Source organism: Oncorhynchus gorbuscha, linkage group LG21 (assembly GCF_021184085.1).
Source record: "Oncorhynchus gorbuscha isolate QuinsamMale2020 ecotype Even-year linkage group LG21, OgorEven_v1.0, whole genome shotgun sequence".
Taxonomy (NCBI): domain Eukaryota; kingdom Metazoa; phylum Chordata; class Actinopteri; order Salmoniformes; family Salmonidae; genus Oncorhynchus; species Oncorhynchus gorbuscha.
Window position 1 is genome coordinate 38,175,105 of NC_060193.1, and position 17,837 is coordinate 38,192,941.

The 17,837-nt window shown below is 41.5% G+C and overlaps 1 protein-coding gene across 1 annotated transcript; it reads left to right on the forward strand.

Annotated features, from left to right (window-relative positions):
* Positions 1–951: 951 nt before the first annotated feature.
* On the forward strand, positions 952–7,161 carry LOC124008567 (cytochrome c1, heme protein, mitochondrial-like). Its single transcript, XM_046319941.1, has 7 exons — positions 952–1,108; positions 2,157–2,347; positions 3,378–3,504; positions 3,719–3,876; positions 4,114–4,274; positions 4,580–4,680; positions 6,598–7,161. Exons 1-7 carry the CDS (start codon positions 1,028–1,030, stop codon positions 6,700–6,702), a joined length of 924 nt encoding a protein of 307 aa, XP_046175897.1. The 5' UTR covers positions 952–1,027; the 3' UTR covers positions 6,703–7,161.
* The last annotated feature ends 10,676 nt before the right edge of the window (positions 7,162–17,837 follow it).

Genomic DNA, 17,837 nt, shown 5'->3' on the forward strand with positions numbered 1-17,837 from the left:
CCCTCAACCTGCCCTTTGCTTGACCCGTATTTATAATAAATTATCCAAGAGCTATACTATCCGCTGCCCGTGTCTGTATCTGGGTCATATCATGATAGTTGTGACACATGACTGAATTGTGAATAATGATGAGTGACAAAGTTACAGACGAACAAATATCATAGGCTACCCCCAAGACATGCTAACCTCTCACCATTACAATATATATTTTTTTTTTTGGGGGGGTGATAATTATGCCTCTGTAACTTTATCAATCATCATTATTCATGATTTATAAAAATGGGTGAAAAAACAGCGAGTGGGGTGTCTCGCTCCCTGTTCTGTCTCTGGTCCCGTATCTCAGTCCCTTTTCAGGTGTCCCAGCTTTTCTTTCTACAAAAAAATGTACTTTTGTCAGCAGGGAATGTCATTACACTGCATTCCTGTTTTATAGCAGATGTTTATTTATTTCCATTCATCAAATGGCACGAGTTAAATTATTTTGGAGTGGACCAACATGCACATGTACTATTATGCCCATAAACAAATGTAAGCCTGCATAGTAGGTCCGTGGAAAAATAGAGAAGAAAAAGATACGTCATTGTATAATTTGCACTCTTGAGTTTCCAACTTGGAATTCCGAGTTGGATGACCATTCAAAATATTTCTCCCATTTGGTGCTTGTTTTTTCCAATTCCCAGTTGTCGTGACAGCGCTGAGGTCGGAGATTTCAGAGTTCGTAATGGTCTTGAACGCGGCATCAACGGAATCAGCGTTTCCACTAGTTACCATAGCCATCAAGTCAAAATTGGCTATATCGTAAAAACACATAAATGTACTTTTTGGTCTTAATTTAAGGTTAGGTTTAAAATCCCATGTCAATAAGATAAATTGTAGAAATAGGCGGGGTTTATGCCGGTGTGTAACTAGTGACATCCCAGAATCAGGCTCAGGCAGAATAACGCGCAACGCAATGTCTGACGTAATTGTGGCTGGCTTCACATAAATTGGCGTTACGCTGTCTTTCGAGGCAGGAAAAGGCAGGAAGATGGCGGCGCTACGACTGGTCGTGTTGTCGGGGACTGGAAGAGCCCTACTATGCACGCCAAAAACGATCAAGGCCCCTCGGGTATGATATGTTTATCCTCTCAATGCTGTATTGGGATTATGCTCGCTTCTGCCTGCTTTTTTTGTAGGAAAGATAACACTTTCAAAGCCACTCTGACCGCTAGCCGGGTAACGTTAGCTAGCTAGTACTGTAGCTAACAGGCAAGGTCACTCGTGCAATGCTAACGTTAATGTGAGCTAGCTTGCTCCATCTTAAGGCACTACCCAGTATGTTATCCTTGCTATTTTGAAGCGATGGCAGATTGAACATCGTATTGGGGTGTTTGTTAGCATTCGAACATAGATCGTCGCCAGTTGATGGGGGGGGTAATACCATGTCAGGTTCCCTTAACAGTCTAGTTAGCTAATGTCTGCTTTTCTTGCCGTTTCATAATCGGGTTGATTACAAAAGTAACGTTAGCTCATTATGGAGCTAGCTGGAAAGCAAAACCCAGGTAACGTTAGCCAGCTATCCAGCAATGTGATTGTATCAGGCTAACGTTAGTTTACAGAGCCAGATGTGTAGTTTGAATTGACATAGCTAGCTAGATTTTATTTATAAAAACGACTGATTTGAGACTGGCTACATACACTACTATCTATAGGTGAGGCTCTAAACTGGGAAACGTCTTCCTAACTACATGACAACACTTGTTAATGTGTGGTTATCATTAACGTTGGCCATATGCAGGGTATTTATTGCCAGCCAGTATATGATATCGCTCTGACTTCATGCATCTGTAAATTAATCACTGCTATCTAGCTAGTTGTGCGTATATGTTGCTACTTGTGATGCTAGAAGTCTCACTCCTTTGGTGTCTGTGAGACCCAGGGTATAAGGGCAGTTTCATAACCACTCGGCTGTATGCCTTTGACTTGACATTAGATGCCTATTCAGTGATATCATGAACCAACAAAGATTGACCCCAATATTAAAGTAATTTTGGTCACATCAAAAGTTATTGTGAAGAACACCTCACATGGATGCTTTGGATGACAAATTATGCAACCCCGGGGGTGTCGGTAGCGAGCAACATTCGTCATCTTATGTCAACTCTCTTCCTCGACAGGTCAACATGTCGTTTGCCAGTTTACCCAGGTCAAAGAAGGTGGCCCTGACAATGTTTGGTGTGTTGACAACCAGTGGGGCTGGGGTTGCTCTGATGCTACAGCAGTCTGTTAAGGCCTCAGACCTTGAGCTCCACCCCCCCAACTACCCCTGGACCCACAGCGGCATGTTGTCAGCCCTTGACCACGGCAGGTACAAGCTAACTCCTAACCAAGAAGGACACACAATTGTGTAATTGCATGTAACATTGTACAGTAATGTTATCACGTAGGCTTTTTCCGGTGCTTGCAATGAAACATTTAATTTGATACTTTGTTTCTGTTCATTTTGGGGAAATATAATTTTTCTTAGGAATTCTTCAGTAATACTTGACACCCAGTGTCAACATGTTATGACTGTCATAACTATGTCATAACAGCTGGTGTAAGTTGTCATAACCTTTCATAATATGACCATAACACTGTCATGAACCATATATTTACACTTGTTGTGACATTGCTTTATTTTATGGCTGGTTATGACACCTACTACAGAGTCAAAACACAGTTTTTTTTTTTCTGCCAAGAAGATTCCTTTCGTTTGAAAGTTCGTTCCTTAAATCCTTTGTTATAATGAATTCTCATGTTTTTTTCATAATATTTTAACTAACTTATGGAAAATAAACTGACACTGTTAAAAAGCATTATGGTCATCATAATCATATAAGCCAGATAGGCCTATCACGTACATGCCCAGATATCAATCACAAAGAGGGTGTCTTGTCCTGCTCCTGAAATCTGCTCCTGTATTCATCCATCAGCAACAGAGCATTGTGTTGGTCATGTCTGACATCGATGTGTGCTCAATTACGATGATTTAATATGATCAATTAAAAAAAAAAAGTTTGTTTATATATACACACACTGTTAGGCTATGGTGTAATGGAATGTTTTACCTTGTGTTGGAAGTTGTGGGTTTTGACACTCCTATGTTTGTCTCATAACCCGCCATAAAATAACGCAATATGTCACAACTGGTAGAAATGTGTTGACAGTGTTATGACCATATTATAATGGGTTATGACAAGTTCGTCAACTGTTATCACATGGTAATGACCGTGTCATAACATGTTATGACTGGGTGTCAAGTAGTGTTACAGAATCTTGTTATTACATACTAGATCATATTTGCCTCACAAGGAGGACTGGCTGAAATGGATTGTAACTGTTTCGTTATATTGCAGCATCCGTCGTGGATATCAGGTGTACAAGCAAGTGTGTTCAGCGTGTCATAGCATGGAGTACCTGGCCTTCCGTAACTTGGTTGGAGTGTCGCACACAGAGGCTGAAGTTAAGGTTCTGGCTGAGGAGGTAAGGCTATGTCCTTGGCCATTAGATTAAACTAGGTCATGACCTTATAGATGAGTGTTCATCAGTTGCTCTGGCTAGAACTTGCACCTGAGCACAGTTCCAGGATCAGTTTTCCCTGTCCTAACATTGACCATTATGGAAATGCAAACCGATCAGTTTCTAGGGACATCTTGGTCCTTCAAGTCACTGACCGCCGTCTGTGTTCTCCGCTCAGATTGAGGTGGTGGATGGCCCTGACGAGTCGGGAGAGATGTTTACCCGTCCAGGAAAGCTCTCCGACTACTTCCCCAAGCCATACTCCAACCCAGAGGCTGCCCGTGTGGCCAACGGCGGAGCCTTGCCACCAGATCTCAGCTACATCGTCAATGCCAGGTACTTTGTTGCTAACGTCAGAGTATCTGGTGATGGGTCATATCGACAGTAAACTAAACGTTGGATTTAAGGTACAATATATTGTCACCTTTTCTTACCCAAAATATGTTTTTACTGTCTATGGAGCAGGATAATATACTTTTGTAAATCCACAGCAAGACACTCCTCCTATTAATCATACAATGATATCGTACCTTAGATTGCCTTGTCCTAAGTTGTTTCTCTCCATTGCTCTAGACATGGAGGTGAAGACTATGTATTCTCCCTGCTGACGGGTTACTGTGAGCCCCCTGCTGGAGTGGAGGTGAGAGAGGGCCTCTACTACAACCCCTACTTTCCAGGCCAGGCCATTGGCATGGCTCCTCCTATCTACAATGAGATCCTGGAATTTGAGGACGGTCAGTAGAATTCCCCCTTGGGATCACTAACTTGAAATAATGTATAAATCTATTCATAAAGTAATTTTTATACTTTGTGCTCCTAGGACTCTGTTTTAACCGTTGACCTGACAGGCTGAATGTCTAGATTCTGGTGTCTGTATAGAGTCATACTTATGATTTGATATAGTGAAAGTGGCATTTTCTGTTTTGGTCATTTACCAGACACTCTCAACAAGAGCAACTTAGTCAGTGCATTCAACTAAGGTAGATAAGACAACCACATATTACAATCATTGCAAGTAAAGCCTTCCATTATGTGACAGGAACCCCAGCCACCATGAGCCAGGTGGCCAAGGATGTGTGCACCTTCCTCCGGTGGGCAGCCGAGCCTGAGCATGACCAGCGCAAACGCATGGGCCTGAAGGTAAGCTGGGAGGGGGCGCCGCCCTCTGGCGTAATAGAACTAGCATCAGAAATGTATTCTCAACCTGGGGTGTATTCATTAGTGCAATCCGTAGCAGAACGTTTCCGATGAAAACAAGTTTATTTTCAAATTCAGGTTGTCCCTCTTTATTTCGGTCCATTTACTTCCGTTTGGTTTTAGTAAATACACCTCTTTCAACTGTTTATGACAATCACTTAGCACTCTTGAGAAGTGGTAGATCTATGTGGGTTATTGCTTGCTGTCAAGCAATCCAAAGAGGAGATTTGCCTCAGTAGTGCTTCCTTTATTTCATTAAAAAATATATATATATTGGTCACTAGAAGCAAGCGGAGATCTACCGCTTAGATTTCTTTGTTTAAAACATGATAAATGTAAGCCTATGCAACATTAACCTAATAAAAACAGTTCTCTACGAATGAGGTTTGTGCAGTAGGTCTATTACATTACATTATCACAGCATATGGGCCGAAGATCTTTGGATTTTCATTCCTCCCTTGTACTTCATTGATGAATTAAGGTCACTAATTAGTCAATCATTCCCCTCACTTGGTTGTAGAGGTCTTCATTGAAAGGAAATATCACAAATCTGCCGACACTACGCCCTACAGGGAATGAGTTTGACACAACTGCTTTACACTGTATACCAGAATTTCCTTTGCTGCATTAGGAATGCTGCATTATCTCACCAACCGCCTTTTGTCATACCTCTGGGTAGTAGAGGTTCTGTTGTCTTTACATCATCTAAGTCTATCTCATTGGAAGTTGACTTTTAAAGTATCCTTTTGGTCAACAATTCCGATTCTGAATCCAAACAACTTGGATGCTTAGATTCATTATCTTCCTTTTTCTTTGTTCCTGACTTGCGCTGGTGAGATACTCTTGCTTTTTCCACCCCAGGGACTCTTGAGGCATGCCTTGTAATTATTTTGTAACTTAATGGTGTTACTATAATATAAAATGCAGTCGGGTTTATCAAATGTAGATGGTTAAATATGATTTATGCTTGGCCTGCTAATATTGTTCTTCTCAGACCATATTATATTTCAAAACTCAAGCTTTGATGACAAAATAGATCAGTTGCTATACCACTTGCGAGGCTGAGCATAAATGATTAGTTTTTTTATTTTACTGGACAGACGGTACACTTGCATCTGATGGTCCATCTCAGCTGAGAGGAAGGGAGAGCGCTCTCTCCTTTCCTCATGTGAGACTGGCCAGAGAGGGGACACTTTCCACCTGATGGTGAAACTCGAGTCTCACCGCATTTATTTTTGCTTCATTCACAAATTCATGTTATTCCTTTATTCAAATGGACACGACGAGCTGCAAATAATTAATTGCAGAGTGAGTAGGGAGAAGTGTATTTTTATGTTTTGAATAAAAACAATGACAGTGCTGAGAACTTAAACATGAACTCATAAACAGCAGCTCTATGTTTTATTCTTTCTGTTCATGGTTTTTAGTTATAAAATCTCATGTAGGCTCGTATCGAACTTTGCTCTTGGGTCGTGGAAGCTTTAGGCACAGTGATTTGAGCTGTCCAATTGCCCAGCGAAGTAGGCACACTTGATTTATCAGGTGGAGTTTGTCCCTTCAGACAAATGGGAACATTTTGCCTACCTGATGCGTCGGGCTTCTGAATCAAGTGCACCTACCGCCAACAGCGCAAGACAAATAAAAAAATAGGAGTGCAAGCCTTTATCATTTTTTTTTTTACTGAAATGTTTGGTGATTGACTAAGAATGCCTTTAAGATCACGGGTTGGTGATCACTGTTTTAATACATGACAAGTAGTGCTTTCATATATTCATTGCATTTAATTTAATATGTATCTAACATTTAAAATAATTAAAAGACTGGAGTGATCCAATTCACTCAAACTCTTTCTTCCCCCAGCTGCTCATGGGTTCCGCCATCTTGGTCCCTCTGGTCTATTACATGAAGAGGCACAGGTGGTCTGTGCTGAAGAGCAGGAAGATTGCTTACAGGCCCCCCAAGTAAAGACCTGGACAGTTGCATTCTGCCTGCCCATTTGGCTGCTCGGCTCGAACTCTGACCCCTCTGATTTGCAATTGTCCATCTTTAATTTAAAAAAAACAACCTCACATGCATTTAAGATATGGTTGCCCTAATTCACTTGACGGGGGTCTTTTCAAAAAGAGGTATTCTCTGCCAAATGGGAAGGATGTAAACACAACCTCAACTTGTTTTGAACTGTAATCAAACGAAACGTGTCCAGGTTGTGGTCTAGTGTTTCCCAACTCCAGTAACCCCAACGGTGGGAGACACTTGTATAGTGGTTAACCAGTTCTTTTGAGGGGATTTATCAACCGGAGTCATTGTATGTTCCTGCAACCTTCTTGTGCTGTTGTGGATCTGTCACGTTGTAGGATCTCTACACTTTGGTGTGTAAATATTTAATTAACACTGGTGTACTGAATAAACCATGTTTTAATCCGATACTACGTGTGACAATGTTATTCTGCAATGCACCTACACCACGCTTCTCTCCTCTTTTGTTTGCTAGCGGGACAGGCAAACACCAGAGTACTAAATTGTAAACTAATCAAAACGTGTGCACTCTGCTGATCACTTTATTTTATTTAACTAGTGTAACGGCGTTCTTCGTTTGTAGAAAGAGTCGGACCGAAATGCAGCGTGGTGGTTACTCATGTCTTTAATGAAACAATCGCGATACATGAAATAACTATACAAATACAAACGGAACGTGAACCTATCTGGTGAAACTACACAGACAGGAACAATCACCCACGAAATACAGTGAACCCCGGCTACCTAAATACGGTTCCCAATCAGAGACGAGAATCACCTGACTCTGATAACCGCCTCAGGCAGCCAAGCCTATACAACACCCCCACTCGGCAGCAATCCCAAATACTACAAACCCCAATACGAAATACAACAAAATAAACCCATGTCACACCCTGGCCTGACCAAATAATTAATGAAAACACAAAATACTAAGACCAAGGCGTGACAACTAGGGTAGTCCGTTAACAAATTCTTATTTACAATGAAGGCCAAACCCGGACGACGCTGGACCAGTTGTGATTAGAAAGGAGAAGCCCCACATAAAGGAACATTTTATGGAGTCCACAGGCCAACATTTGGTATCCCTGATTCTCAAAAGATTAGAGGAGCAATTATTTTATTTTGAGGACTGCATCAGTCTTATGATGATGGCCCCTCATGAGGCAAAAACAAAGGTGTCCAAGCCAGACTCCTGGAAATGAATCCAAGAGCTCTATGTGGGGCTCACACATTGAACCTGGTTGTGGCTGATGCTGCCAAAAGTTCTGTCGATGCCACAGGTTACTTTGGCATCTTACCCAAACTGTACACCATGTTCTCGGCCTCCACACAGTGATGGGCCATTATACCACTTCAGCATCTGTACAGGGGTGTGGTATGACATCTTGAGCCAGATCCTACATGTGATCAAGCTGATGCAGTCTCCCAGTATGCATGTGGATGTTGCAGTCAGTCTTCTCAGAAAGACAGAGGTCTCAGCAGCTCCAGGTCAATGGGCTTTATGACTGCACAAACATCAGCCAAGGATAATTGCGAGGGTATGAATGTAGAGGCCATTCTACAACAGAATAGGCTGAGGTCCACAAAGCGGCATTTTTCATAATCATTCGATGAGCCTTTGAGTGATGCCCTGAAGAAGCTGGAGGTGACATTTTTCAATGTCGTTGATGCTGCAACCTTAGCCATTCAGGAAAGATTTTCCACATTGGAAAATGTGGGAGAGAAGTTTTTGAGTGCTGTCAACCTTCCAAAGTCTCTAAAATGAGGAGCTGACAGAACAATGTGATGGTCTTAGTAAGGGCTCAGAGTCAGGACAGGCAAGGGTCAAAACCAGGAGGGTGAGAAATAGACTGGGAAAAGCAGGAGCTGAGACACAAAAATGCTGGTTGGCTTGACAAACAAGACAAACTGGCAACAGACAAACAGAGAACACAGGGGGGTGGAGACAATCACAAAGACAGGTCAGGGTGTGACAGTTTGTGTTTCTTGTTCGATGTGTAATAATCAGGTTCTGTTTGTATTTGTGTGATATAGGATTTGTGCAATTTAGTTTTATTTGTGTTTTTTGTTAGCAATAGGGTAATAGTGTTACCATTATTATTTTTATTTAGTTAACCTTTTTAACTAGCAATAGGGTAATAATTAAATAATAATTTTATTGTATTTATATACTAAAATTAGTTTCTATTTGACTTTCTTACTTTTTGATATTTATGAGTCTTATTTTTATATTTATATAGTTTTAAATGTTATGATTATTTAGCTTTTTGTGCTTATGGAACATTTCAGGGATCTTTTATTTCAGCTCAAGAAACATAGGACCAACATTTTACATGTTGCGTTTATATTTTTGTTCAGTGTATATAGGAAAGACACCAAGAGACAACAAAAATACTATTTACACACTTCATGTATTCATAGTCTTATTTACATTACAGTTAAGTTAGATCTTTAGAAAAAAAGAGAGGCTGTAATACAATATGATTTTTATCTGTTTTTTTAGAGCTAAACTTGCTTTTTGCCCAAGTAACCTCTGGTGGCAGAGCATTCCATGATGACATGGCTCTATACATAACTGAGTAACCTCTGGTGGCAGATCATTCCATGATGACATGGCTCTATACATAACTGAGTAACCTCTGGTGGCAGATCATTCCATGATGACATGGCTCTATACATAACTGAGTAACCTCTGGTGGTAGAGCATTCCATGTTGACATGGCTCTATACATAACTGAGTAACCTCTGGTAACAGATCAATCCATGATGACATGGCTCTATACATAACTGAGTAACCTCTGGTGGCAGAGCATTCCATGATGACTTGGCTCTATACATAACTGAGCGACACATGAAATCTGATTTTATACATAACTGTCCATGATGACATGGCTCTATACATAACTGAGTATTGGCTCTATACATAACTGAGTAACCTCTGGTGGCAGAGCATTCCATGATGACTTGTACTCTGAAGAAACCCATAGTGGCATGTCTGGTGGGGTATGGCTCTATACATAACTGTAACCTCTGGTGGCAGAGCATTCCATGATGACACGGTATGTCTGTTTCCATGAAGTGTATACAAATAGACTACGCAGTCCGGGTGACTCTGAGGTACCGGAACACATTGAGAAAAAAATGGGGAGGCAACTTGATTAAATACTGATTGCTTTTATTAAAAGGTCTACAGTGCGAACAGTGAAATAATAAATCAATCATGCCGCGAGTGGTACCGGATCTGGGCAAATAGGTGCCAGAACAAACCAAGTCAAATCTGAATGGTGCTGGGCTCAAATTAAGCACTGATTCTACGAGTGGTTAGGCATATTCAATACAAAAATGTTTCTTAAAAAGACTTGAAGAGACGTAGTAAATTTCTCCACAACCCTGACAGACTATCATGCGTGATGTTGATGTTAGTTCTGTGTGTGCAGTTAAGAGCAAGGCTTAATGCTTTGTTTTGAGCAAGCTGCAGCTTTGCTAGGTCTTTCTTTGCTGATCCTGACCATGGTACCGGACTGTAATTAAGACGGGACAAGACCAGAGCCTGAACAACTAGTACAGTTGATCTTTGTGTCAAAACTCAGAACATGTATTTATAACAGACACCTCTCCCCATCTTCACAACAACTTTGTAAATACGACTTGAGCATGAAAGCTGATCATCCAGGGTGGCATCCCTAGAGGGGGTGGGGTACTGTCACACCCTGATCTGTCGCCCATCTTCCCCACTTATCCTCTGGGTATTTAAACCTGTGTTTTCTGTCTGTCTGCGCCAGTTTGTCTTGTTTGTCAAGCTTACCAGCGTGCGTCCTATCAGCGCCTGGCTTTTCCCAGCCTTTATTTTTCTCGTCCTCCTGGTTTTTGACCTTTGCCTGTCCTGACCCTGTACCCGCCTGACCATTCTGCCCGTCCCTGAGCCTGCCTGCGTCCTGTACCTTTGCTTCACCTCTGAATTACTAAACTCTGCTTGTCCCTGACCTTGAGCCTGCCTACCGTCCTGTACCTTTGCTCCACCTCTGAATTACTGAACTCTGCCTGTCCCTGACCTTGAGCCTGCCTACCGTCCTGTACCTTCGCTCCACCTCTGAATTACTGAACTCTGCCTGTCCCTGATCTTGAGCCTGCCTGCCGTCCTGTACCTTCGCTCCTACTCTGGATTATTGACCCCTGCCTGCCTTGACCTGTCATTTGCCTGCCCCTGTGGTTATAATAAACATTGTTACTTCACACTTACCTTGATTCCTGATAGTTTTACTCCCTGAGTTGTTAATAATTCATGAGTTAATGCTTTGAGTCTTCACAGATTGTGACATGAAACCCTACGGTTCTTCCCTTATATTGGGACTACAAGAAGGGGAGACACAAATAGAATATGTCCGTCTTAACAGGAGGTGGAAATTATTGTCCAAAAACAAACTTTTAAGTGGCGCTGACCCAACAATTATCAAGTGTGAATATGCGCAGTCCGCACTCACCGGGGATATGGCGGATGCTCTCTTCTTATGCCAATAAGATATGCTATACTGTTGTTCGCTCAATTAACTATTTTGATAACTAAATGACAGATGAGACTTTTCATTATATTCTCTTTACAGCAATAGCCATTTGCTTTGCAAACTATGTTTTCCCATGATTGTGTTTTGAAAAATAGCAATATGCTTGGCTGGCCTCAACTTTTCACTGACAGTCACAGTTCAACAATCATCTATTTGGTATTTGCCATACAAGCTGCCTAAATTCCTCGCGCTGCCTTTCCTTCCAACTGTAGTTAATGCGATTGAATCAACAACAATAACCAAAAATGTAAGAAGCTAATGATCCACTTTGGCCAAATCATGCTTTAGTAGTCTATTTTTAATTATTTGATTTGTTTCTGTATAGAAAGGAGTAGGCTAATTAGGCTATATCATTTTGGCAATTTAATCAAATTTACTTTAGGGAAAGCTTAGCTTCCCCTGGCCTTATGGACACGCCGCCTATATTTAGGGAGGTAACTTGACATCATAAGGGAATTGCTTACACCGCGCTTACCAACTCATCAGTATGACTAGTTATTTCATGTGCTCTGGCAGAGAAGTAGCCTATGTGAGCTCTTTAACAGTAGCCTAAACATCCAGTTAAAGTATCCATCACCAATAAATGAATGCACTTCAGAGGTAATAGGCTGGTTTATGCTGTGAACAACATGCTTTTATTAACCTACCAGAATCGCCTACAATAGGCCTTCAAATTGTCACATGCGACGAATACATATGTATACTTACAAGCCCTTAAACAACAATGCAAGTCAAGAAATAGAGTTAATAAAATATTAATTAAATTAAATAAAGTCAAAAATGTTTTTTTAAATCAATCAAAAAGTAACACAAGAAATGTACATTACAATAACAAGGCTATATACAGGGGGTACCAGTACCGAGTCAATGGGCGGGGGCACAGGTTAGTCGAGCTCATTTGTAAAGTGACTATGCATAGATAATGAACAGCGATTAGCAGCAGTGTAAAAACAAAGGGGGTGGGATGGGGTCAATGTAAATAGTCTGGGTGGACATTTGATTAGTTTAGTTGCTCAGAAGTCTTATGGCTTGGGGGTAGAAGCTGTTAAGGAGCCTTTTGGTCCTAGACTTGGTGCTCCGGTACCGCTTGCCGTGTGGTTGCAGAGAAAACAGTCTATAACTTGGGTGACTGGAGTCTCTGACAATTTTTTGGGCCTTCTGACACCACCTATTAGATAGGTCCTGGATGGCAGGAAGCTTGGTCCCAATGATGTACTGGGCCGTTCACACTACCCTCTGTAGTGCCTTACGGTTTGATGCCGAGCAGTTGCCATACCAGGTGGTGATGCAACCATGCTCTCGATGGTGCAGCTGTAGAACCTTTTGAGGATCTGGGGACCCATGCCAAATCTTTTCAGTCCTCTGAGGGGGAAAATATTTTGTTGTGTCCTCTTCACTACTGTCTTGGTATGTTTGAACCATGATAGTTCGTTGGTGATGTGGACTCCAAGGACCTTGAAACTCTCGACCCGCTCCACTTCAGCCCTGTCGATGTTAATGGGGGGCCTGTTCGGCCCGCCATTTCCTACAGTCCACAATCAACTCCTTTGTCTTGCTCACATTGAGGGAGAGGTTGTTGTCATGGCACCACACTGCCAGTTCTCTGGCATCCTCCCTATAGGCTGTCTCATCGTTTTCAGTGATCAGGCCTACCACTGCAGTGTCATCAGCAAACTTAATGATGGTGTAGGAGTTGTGTTTGGCCATGCAGTCATGGGTGAACAGGGAATACAGGAGGGGACTAAGTACACACCCGTGAGGGGCCCCAGTGTTAAGGATCAGCGTGGCAGACGTGTTGTTGCCTACTCTTACCACCTGGGGGTGGCCCGTCAGGAAGTCCAGGATCCAGTTGCAGAGGGAGGTGTTTAGTCTCAGAGTCCTTAACTTAGTGGGCCCTATGGTGTTGAACGCTGAGCTGTAGTCAATGAACAGAATTCTCACATAGGTGTTCCTTTTGTCCAGGTGAGAAAGCGCAGTGTAGAGTGCGATTGAGATTGCAACATCTGTGGATCTGTTGGGGAGGAATGCGAATTGGAGTGGGTCTACGGTGTGAGGGAGGATGCTGTTGATGTGAGCCATGACCAGCCTTGCAAAGCACTTCATGGCTACCGACGTGAGTGCCACTGGATGGTAATCATTTAGGCAGGTTACCTTCACTTCCTTGGGCACAGGGACTATGGTGGTCTGCTTGAAACATGTAGGTATTACAGATTAGGTCAGGGAAAATGTGCAGTGAAGAAAAGTGAAGACACTTGACAGTTGGTCTGCCTATGCTTTGAGAACACGTCCTGGTAATCCGTCTGGCCCAGGTGCTTTGTGAATGTTGACCTGTTTAAAGGTTTTGTTCACATCGGCCACCGAGAGCGTTATCACACAGTCATCCAGAACAGCTGGTACTCTTGTGCATGCTTCAGTGTTGCTTGCCTCGAAGCAAGCATAAAAGACATTTAGCTCGTCTGGTAGGCTCGCATCACTGGGCAGCCTGGGTTTCCCTTTGTAGTCCGTAATAGTTTTCAATCCCTGCCACATTCGACAAGCGTCATATCCGGTGTAGACGTCAGCGATGCACTTATTGATGTAGCCAATGACTGAGGTGGTGTACTCCTCAATGCCATTGGATAAATCCCGGAACATATTCCAGTCTGTGCTAGCAAAACAGTCCTGTAGTGTAGCATCCGCTTCATCTGACCACTTCTGTATTGAGTGAGTCACTGGTACTTCCTGCTTTAGTTTTTGCTTGTAAGCAGGAATAAGGAGGATAGAATTATGGACAGATTTGCCAAATGGAGGGCTGGGAAGAGCTTTGTATGCATCTCTGTGTGTGGAGTAAAGGTGGTCTATGATTTTTTTGTCCCTGGTTTGCACATGTGACATGCAGGTAAAATGTGGTAAAACGAATTTATGTTTGCCTGCTTTAAAGTCCCCGGCCACTAGGAGGTGAGCATTTTCTTCTTTGCTTATGGCCTTATAGAGTTGGTTGAGAGCGGTCTTAGTCCCTGCTCGTTCTGTGGTGGTAAATAGACAGCTACGAATAATACAGATGAAAACTCTCTTGGTAGATAGTGTGGTCTACAGCTTATCATAAGGTACTCTACCTAGGTGAGCAATACCTCAAGACTTATTTAATATTAGACATCATGCACCAGATGTTATTGACAAACGGAGACACACCCCCACTCCTCGTCTTCCCACAGGTAGCGTCTCTGTTCTGCCGGTGCATGGAAAATCCCACTAGCTCTATATTGTATCGTATCTTTGTTCAGCCACGTCTCAGTGAAACATAAAATGTTAGTTTTTAATGTCCCGTGGTAGGATAATCTTAATCATAGGTTATCAATTTTATTTTCCAAATATTGCACATTAGCAAGAAGAACAGATGACAGTGGGAGTTGACTCGCTTGACTACTGATTCTCAGAAGGTTGCCCGATCTGCGAACCCCTTTTCCGGCATCTTTTCTTCACACAAAAGGAGTGGATCTGGGACTTTTCCAGTGAAAGCAGGATATCCTTCCAGTCGGACTCGTTAAAGGAAAAAGTTTTATCCAGCCCGCGGTGTCCATAAGTTATTTTCGGTCATAAGCAACATTATGTACACAATAAGTAAAAAAATAAGTTACACAAAATGCAAAAAAACAACAACAATAGCACATTTAGTTGGGAGAACATAAAACGTCAGCTATGTTCTTCGGCGTCATCTTGTTCCAAGATCATACACATTACACACACACACACACTTTTACACTCATAACTTGCTGCTGCTACTTTGTTCGTTATGTTACTCATTATTATTATTATATGTCATGTCGTTAACCTTCCTTCATGTACATACAGTGCCTTGCGAAAGTATTCAGCCCCCTTGAACTTTGCGACCTTTTGCCACATTTCAGGCTTCAAACATATAGATATAAAACTGTATTTTTTTGTGAAGAATCAACAACAAGTGGGACACAATCATGAAGTGGAACGACATTTATTGGATATTTCAAACTTTTTTTAACAAATCAAAAACTGAAAAATTGGGCGTGCAAAATTATTCACTGTATCTACCTCAATAACCTTGTACCTCTGCACATTGATCTGGTACTGGTACTCCCTGTATATAGCTCCATTCTTGTGTATTTTATTCCTCTTGTGTTACTATTTTATTTTGTATTATTTTTAAACTCTGCATTGTTAGGAAGCATTTCACAGTAAAGTCTATACTAGTTGTCGTCAGGACATGTGACAAGATATGATTTGTTCACGTGCGTTTCTGCCATCTCATTGGCTAGAATGGTACCACCCAATCTCGCAAACTCCCACCTGCCTTCTATCTTTGAGGACATTTTATTTTGTATTTATTTATGATACAAAATTATCATCGATCAACAACTTACATCCCTACATCAAACATGTCAAATAAAACAAAACACAGGTATAAATAAGAAAATACTAAATATATACAGTGGGGCAAAAAAGTATTTAGTCAGCCACCAATTGTGCAAGTTCTGCCACTTAAAAAATGAGATAGGCCTGTAATTTTCATCATAGGTACACTTCAACTATGACAGACAAAATGAGGGGAAAAAATCCAGAAAATCACATTGTAGGATTTTTACTGAATTTATTTGCAAATTATGGTGGAAAATAAGTATTTGGTCACCTACAAACAAGCAAGATCTCACAGACCTTTAACTTCTTTTTAAGAGGCTCCTCTGTCCTCCACTCATTACCTGTATTAATGGCACCTGTTTGAACTTGTTATCAGTATAAAAGACACCTCTCCACAACCTCAAACAGTCACACTCCAAACTCCACGATGGCCAAGACCAAAGAGCTGTCAAAGGACACCAGAAACAAAATTGTAGACCTGCACCAGGCTGGGAAGACTGAATCTACAATAGGTAAGCAGCTTGGTTTGAAGAAATCAACTGTGGGAGCAATTATTAGGAAATGAAAGACATACAAGACCACTGATAATCTCCCTCGATCTGGGGCTCCACGCAAGATCTCAAAATTATCACAAGAACGGTGAGCAAAAATCCCAGAACCACACGGGGGGGACCTAGTGAATGACCTGCAGAGAGCTGGGACCAAAGTAAGATATAGCCTATAACCCTGACACTACGCGCTTATTAATAACCTAAATTATCACTATCCAATTTACTCATAACATTAGGAATAGTATGCTTGCATTTGTCTGCAAATGCGATGATAGACTACAAACTATCTAGCCAGCTAATTTTGGATAACTGAATGTTGTTGTTAACTGGTTATTTTAACAGCTAAACTAAACTCGAAATCGATCAGACTTGATTTAACAGTGTTGAAATGATCGTAGCAGACCAGTTAACGTAAACTCAGCCCATACTGTACAAATGTGCACAACCGCAAAATTCACACAAGGCTACAAAGAAAACTAATGGGACTGTAGCGACTGTGTTGACTTGGGGGTGTGAACTAGGTTTCTATTCAAGCGTTGATCGACATGGTAATGGCTCTATAGTATTGGAGAGAAGATGAAAAAACGGACCCTCCATTACATCGTGACGTGTCATGTCGTAACGTACACGTACAGCACGCATAAAGCAACTATTTCTGTCTTACAATTTCTCACCACCAGGTGTTGCACTTCTATCATCCTTTAAAAACAAGAAATGGACAGTGACGGGGGTAAGAGGGGGATACCTAGTCATTTTTTTGCATCATCATTGCATGCGATCATCATTCTCAAAGCTGCTGTTTACTTCTAAGATCACTTTAGCACCGCCCTAAAAACCCGATTCAAATTCGACGCAAACCTTCAAATAGGTTAATCACACATTATATAAACTCTTTATAGTGTTTTATTTACATTTTAGAGGTGATAAGGTGATAAGTTGGACAGATCGAGTGAAAAAAAGCAATTTTCCCACACAACATTTCTCCTTCTCACTGTCACACATTAGTTTCGCTTCCCCACCCTCCATTTTTAAAAAGACACGACAGGGCTCATTGCATTCTCTAATTATGCAGAAACGGGCAGCGTTTAGGTCATGTAATTGATTATGTTGGAAAGGGGAGAAATTGTGCTTAACAATGGTATTGTCATTACAGTTGATCTGGAAGTATTACGTTTTTTGGGCGCTAAACTAAGGGCAATTGTAACCAAGGTGATGTACAAAAGTGAGTGAGTTTACGTTACTGACAGCTGTCTGAGTTCAGGTCTTGACGGGCAAAAGGTTTCTTTGCTATTGTGACAGTTCTTGAGTCTTATCTTAGTGTCACCAATGGTGTTTTATGATTGCAGGGAATCTGTAAACATGATTTTTTCCCCATTGTCTTTCCTGCAGGCAACTACTCAAAATGAATCAACTTGTTTTAGGCACTGTTACCATGCAGTTTGGTGTATTTTTTAGTTAACTAGACAAGTCCGTTACAAACAAATTCTTATTTTCAATGATGGCCTAGGAACAGGGGGTTTACTGCCTGTTCAGGGGCAGAAAGATAGATTTGTACCTTGTCAGCTCGGGGATTTGAACTTGCAACCTTCCAGTTACTAGT

Bases quoted from the DNA above. Each gene is read 5' to 3' on its own strand.
- LOC124008567 (XM_046319941.1), top strand. From the start codon at position 1,028: ATGGCGGCGCTACGACTGGTCGTGTTGTCGGGGACTGGAAGAGCCCTA. The intron at 2,348-3,377 runs GTACAAGCTAAC...GTTATATTGCAG, and splicing joins TCAGCCCTTGACCACGGCAG to CATCCGTCGTGGATATCAGG. The intron at 4,275-4,579 runs GTCAGTAGAATT...ATTATGTGACAG, and splicing joins GATCCTGGAATTTGAGGACG to GAACCCCAGCCACCATGAGC.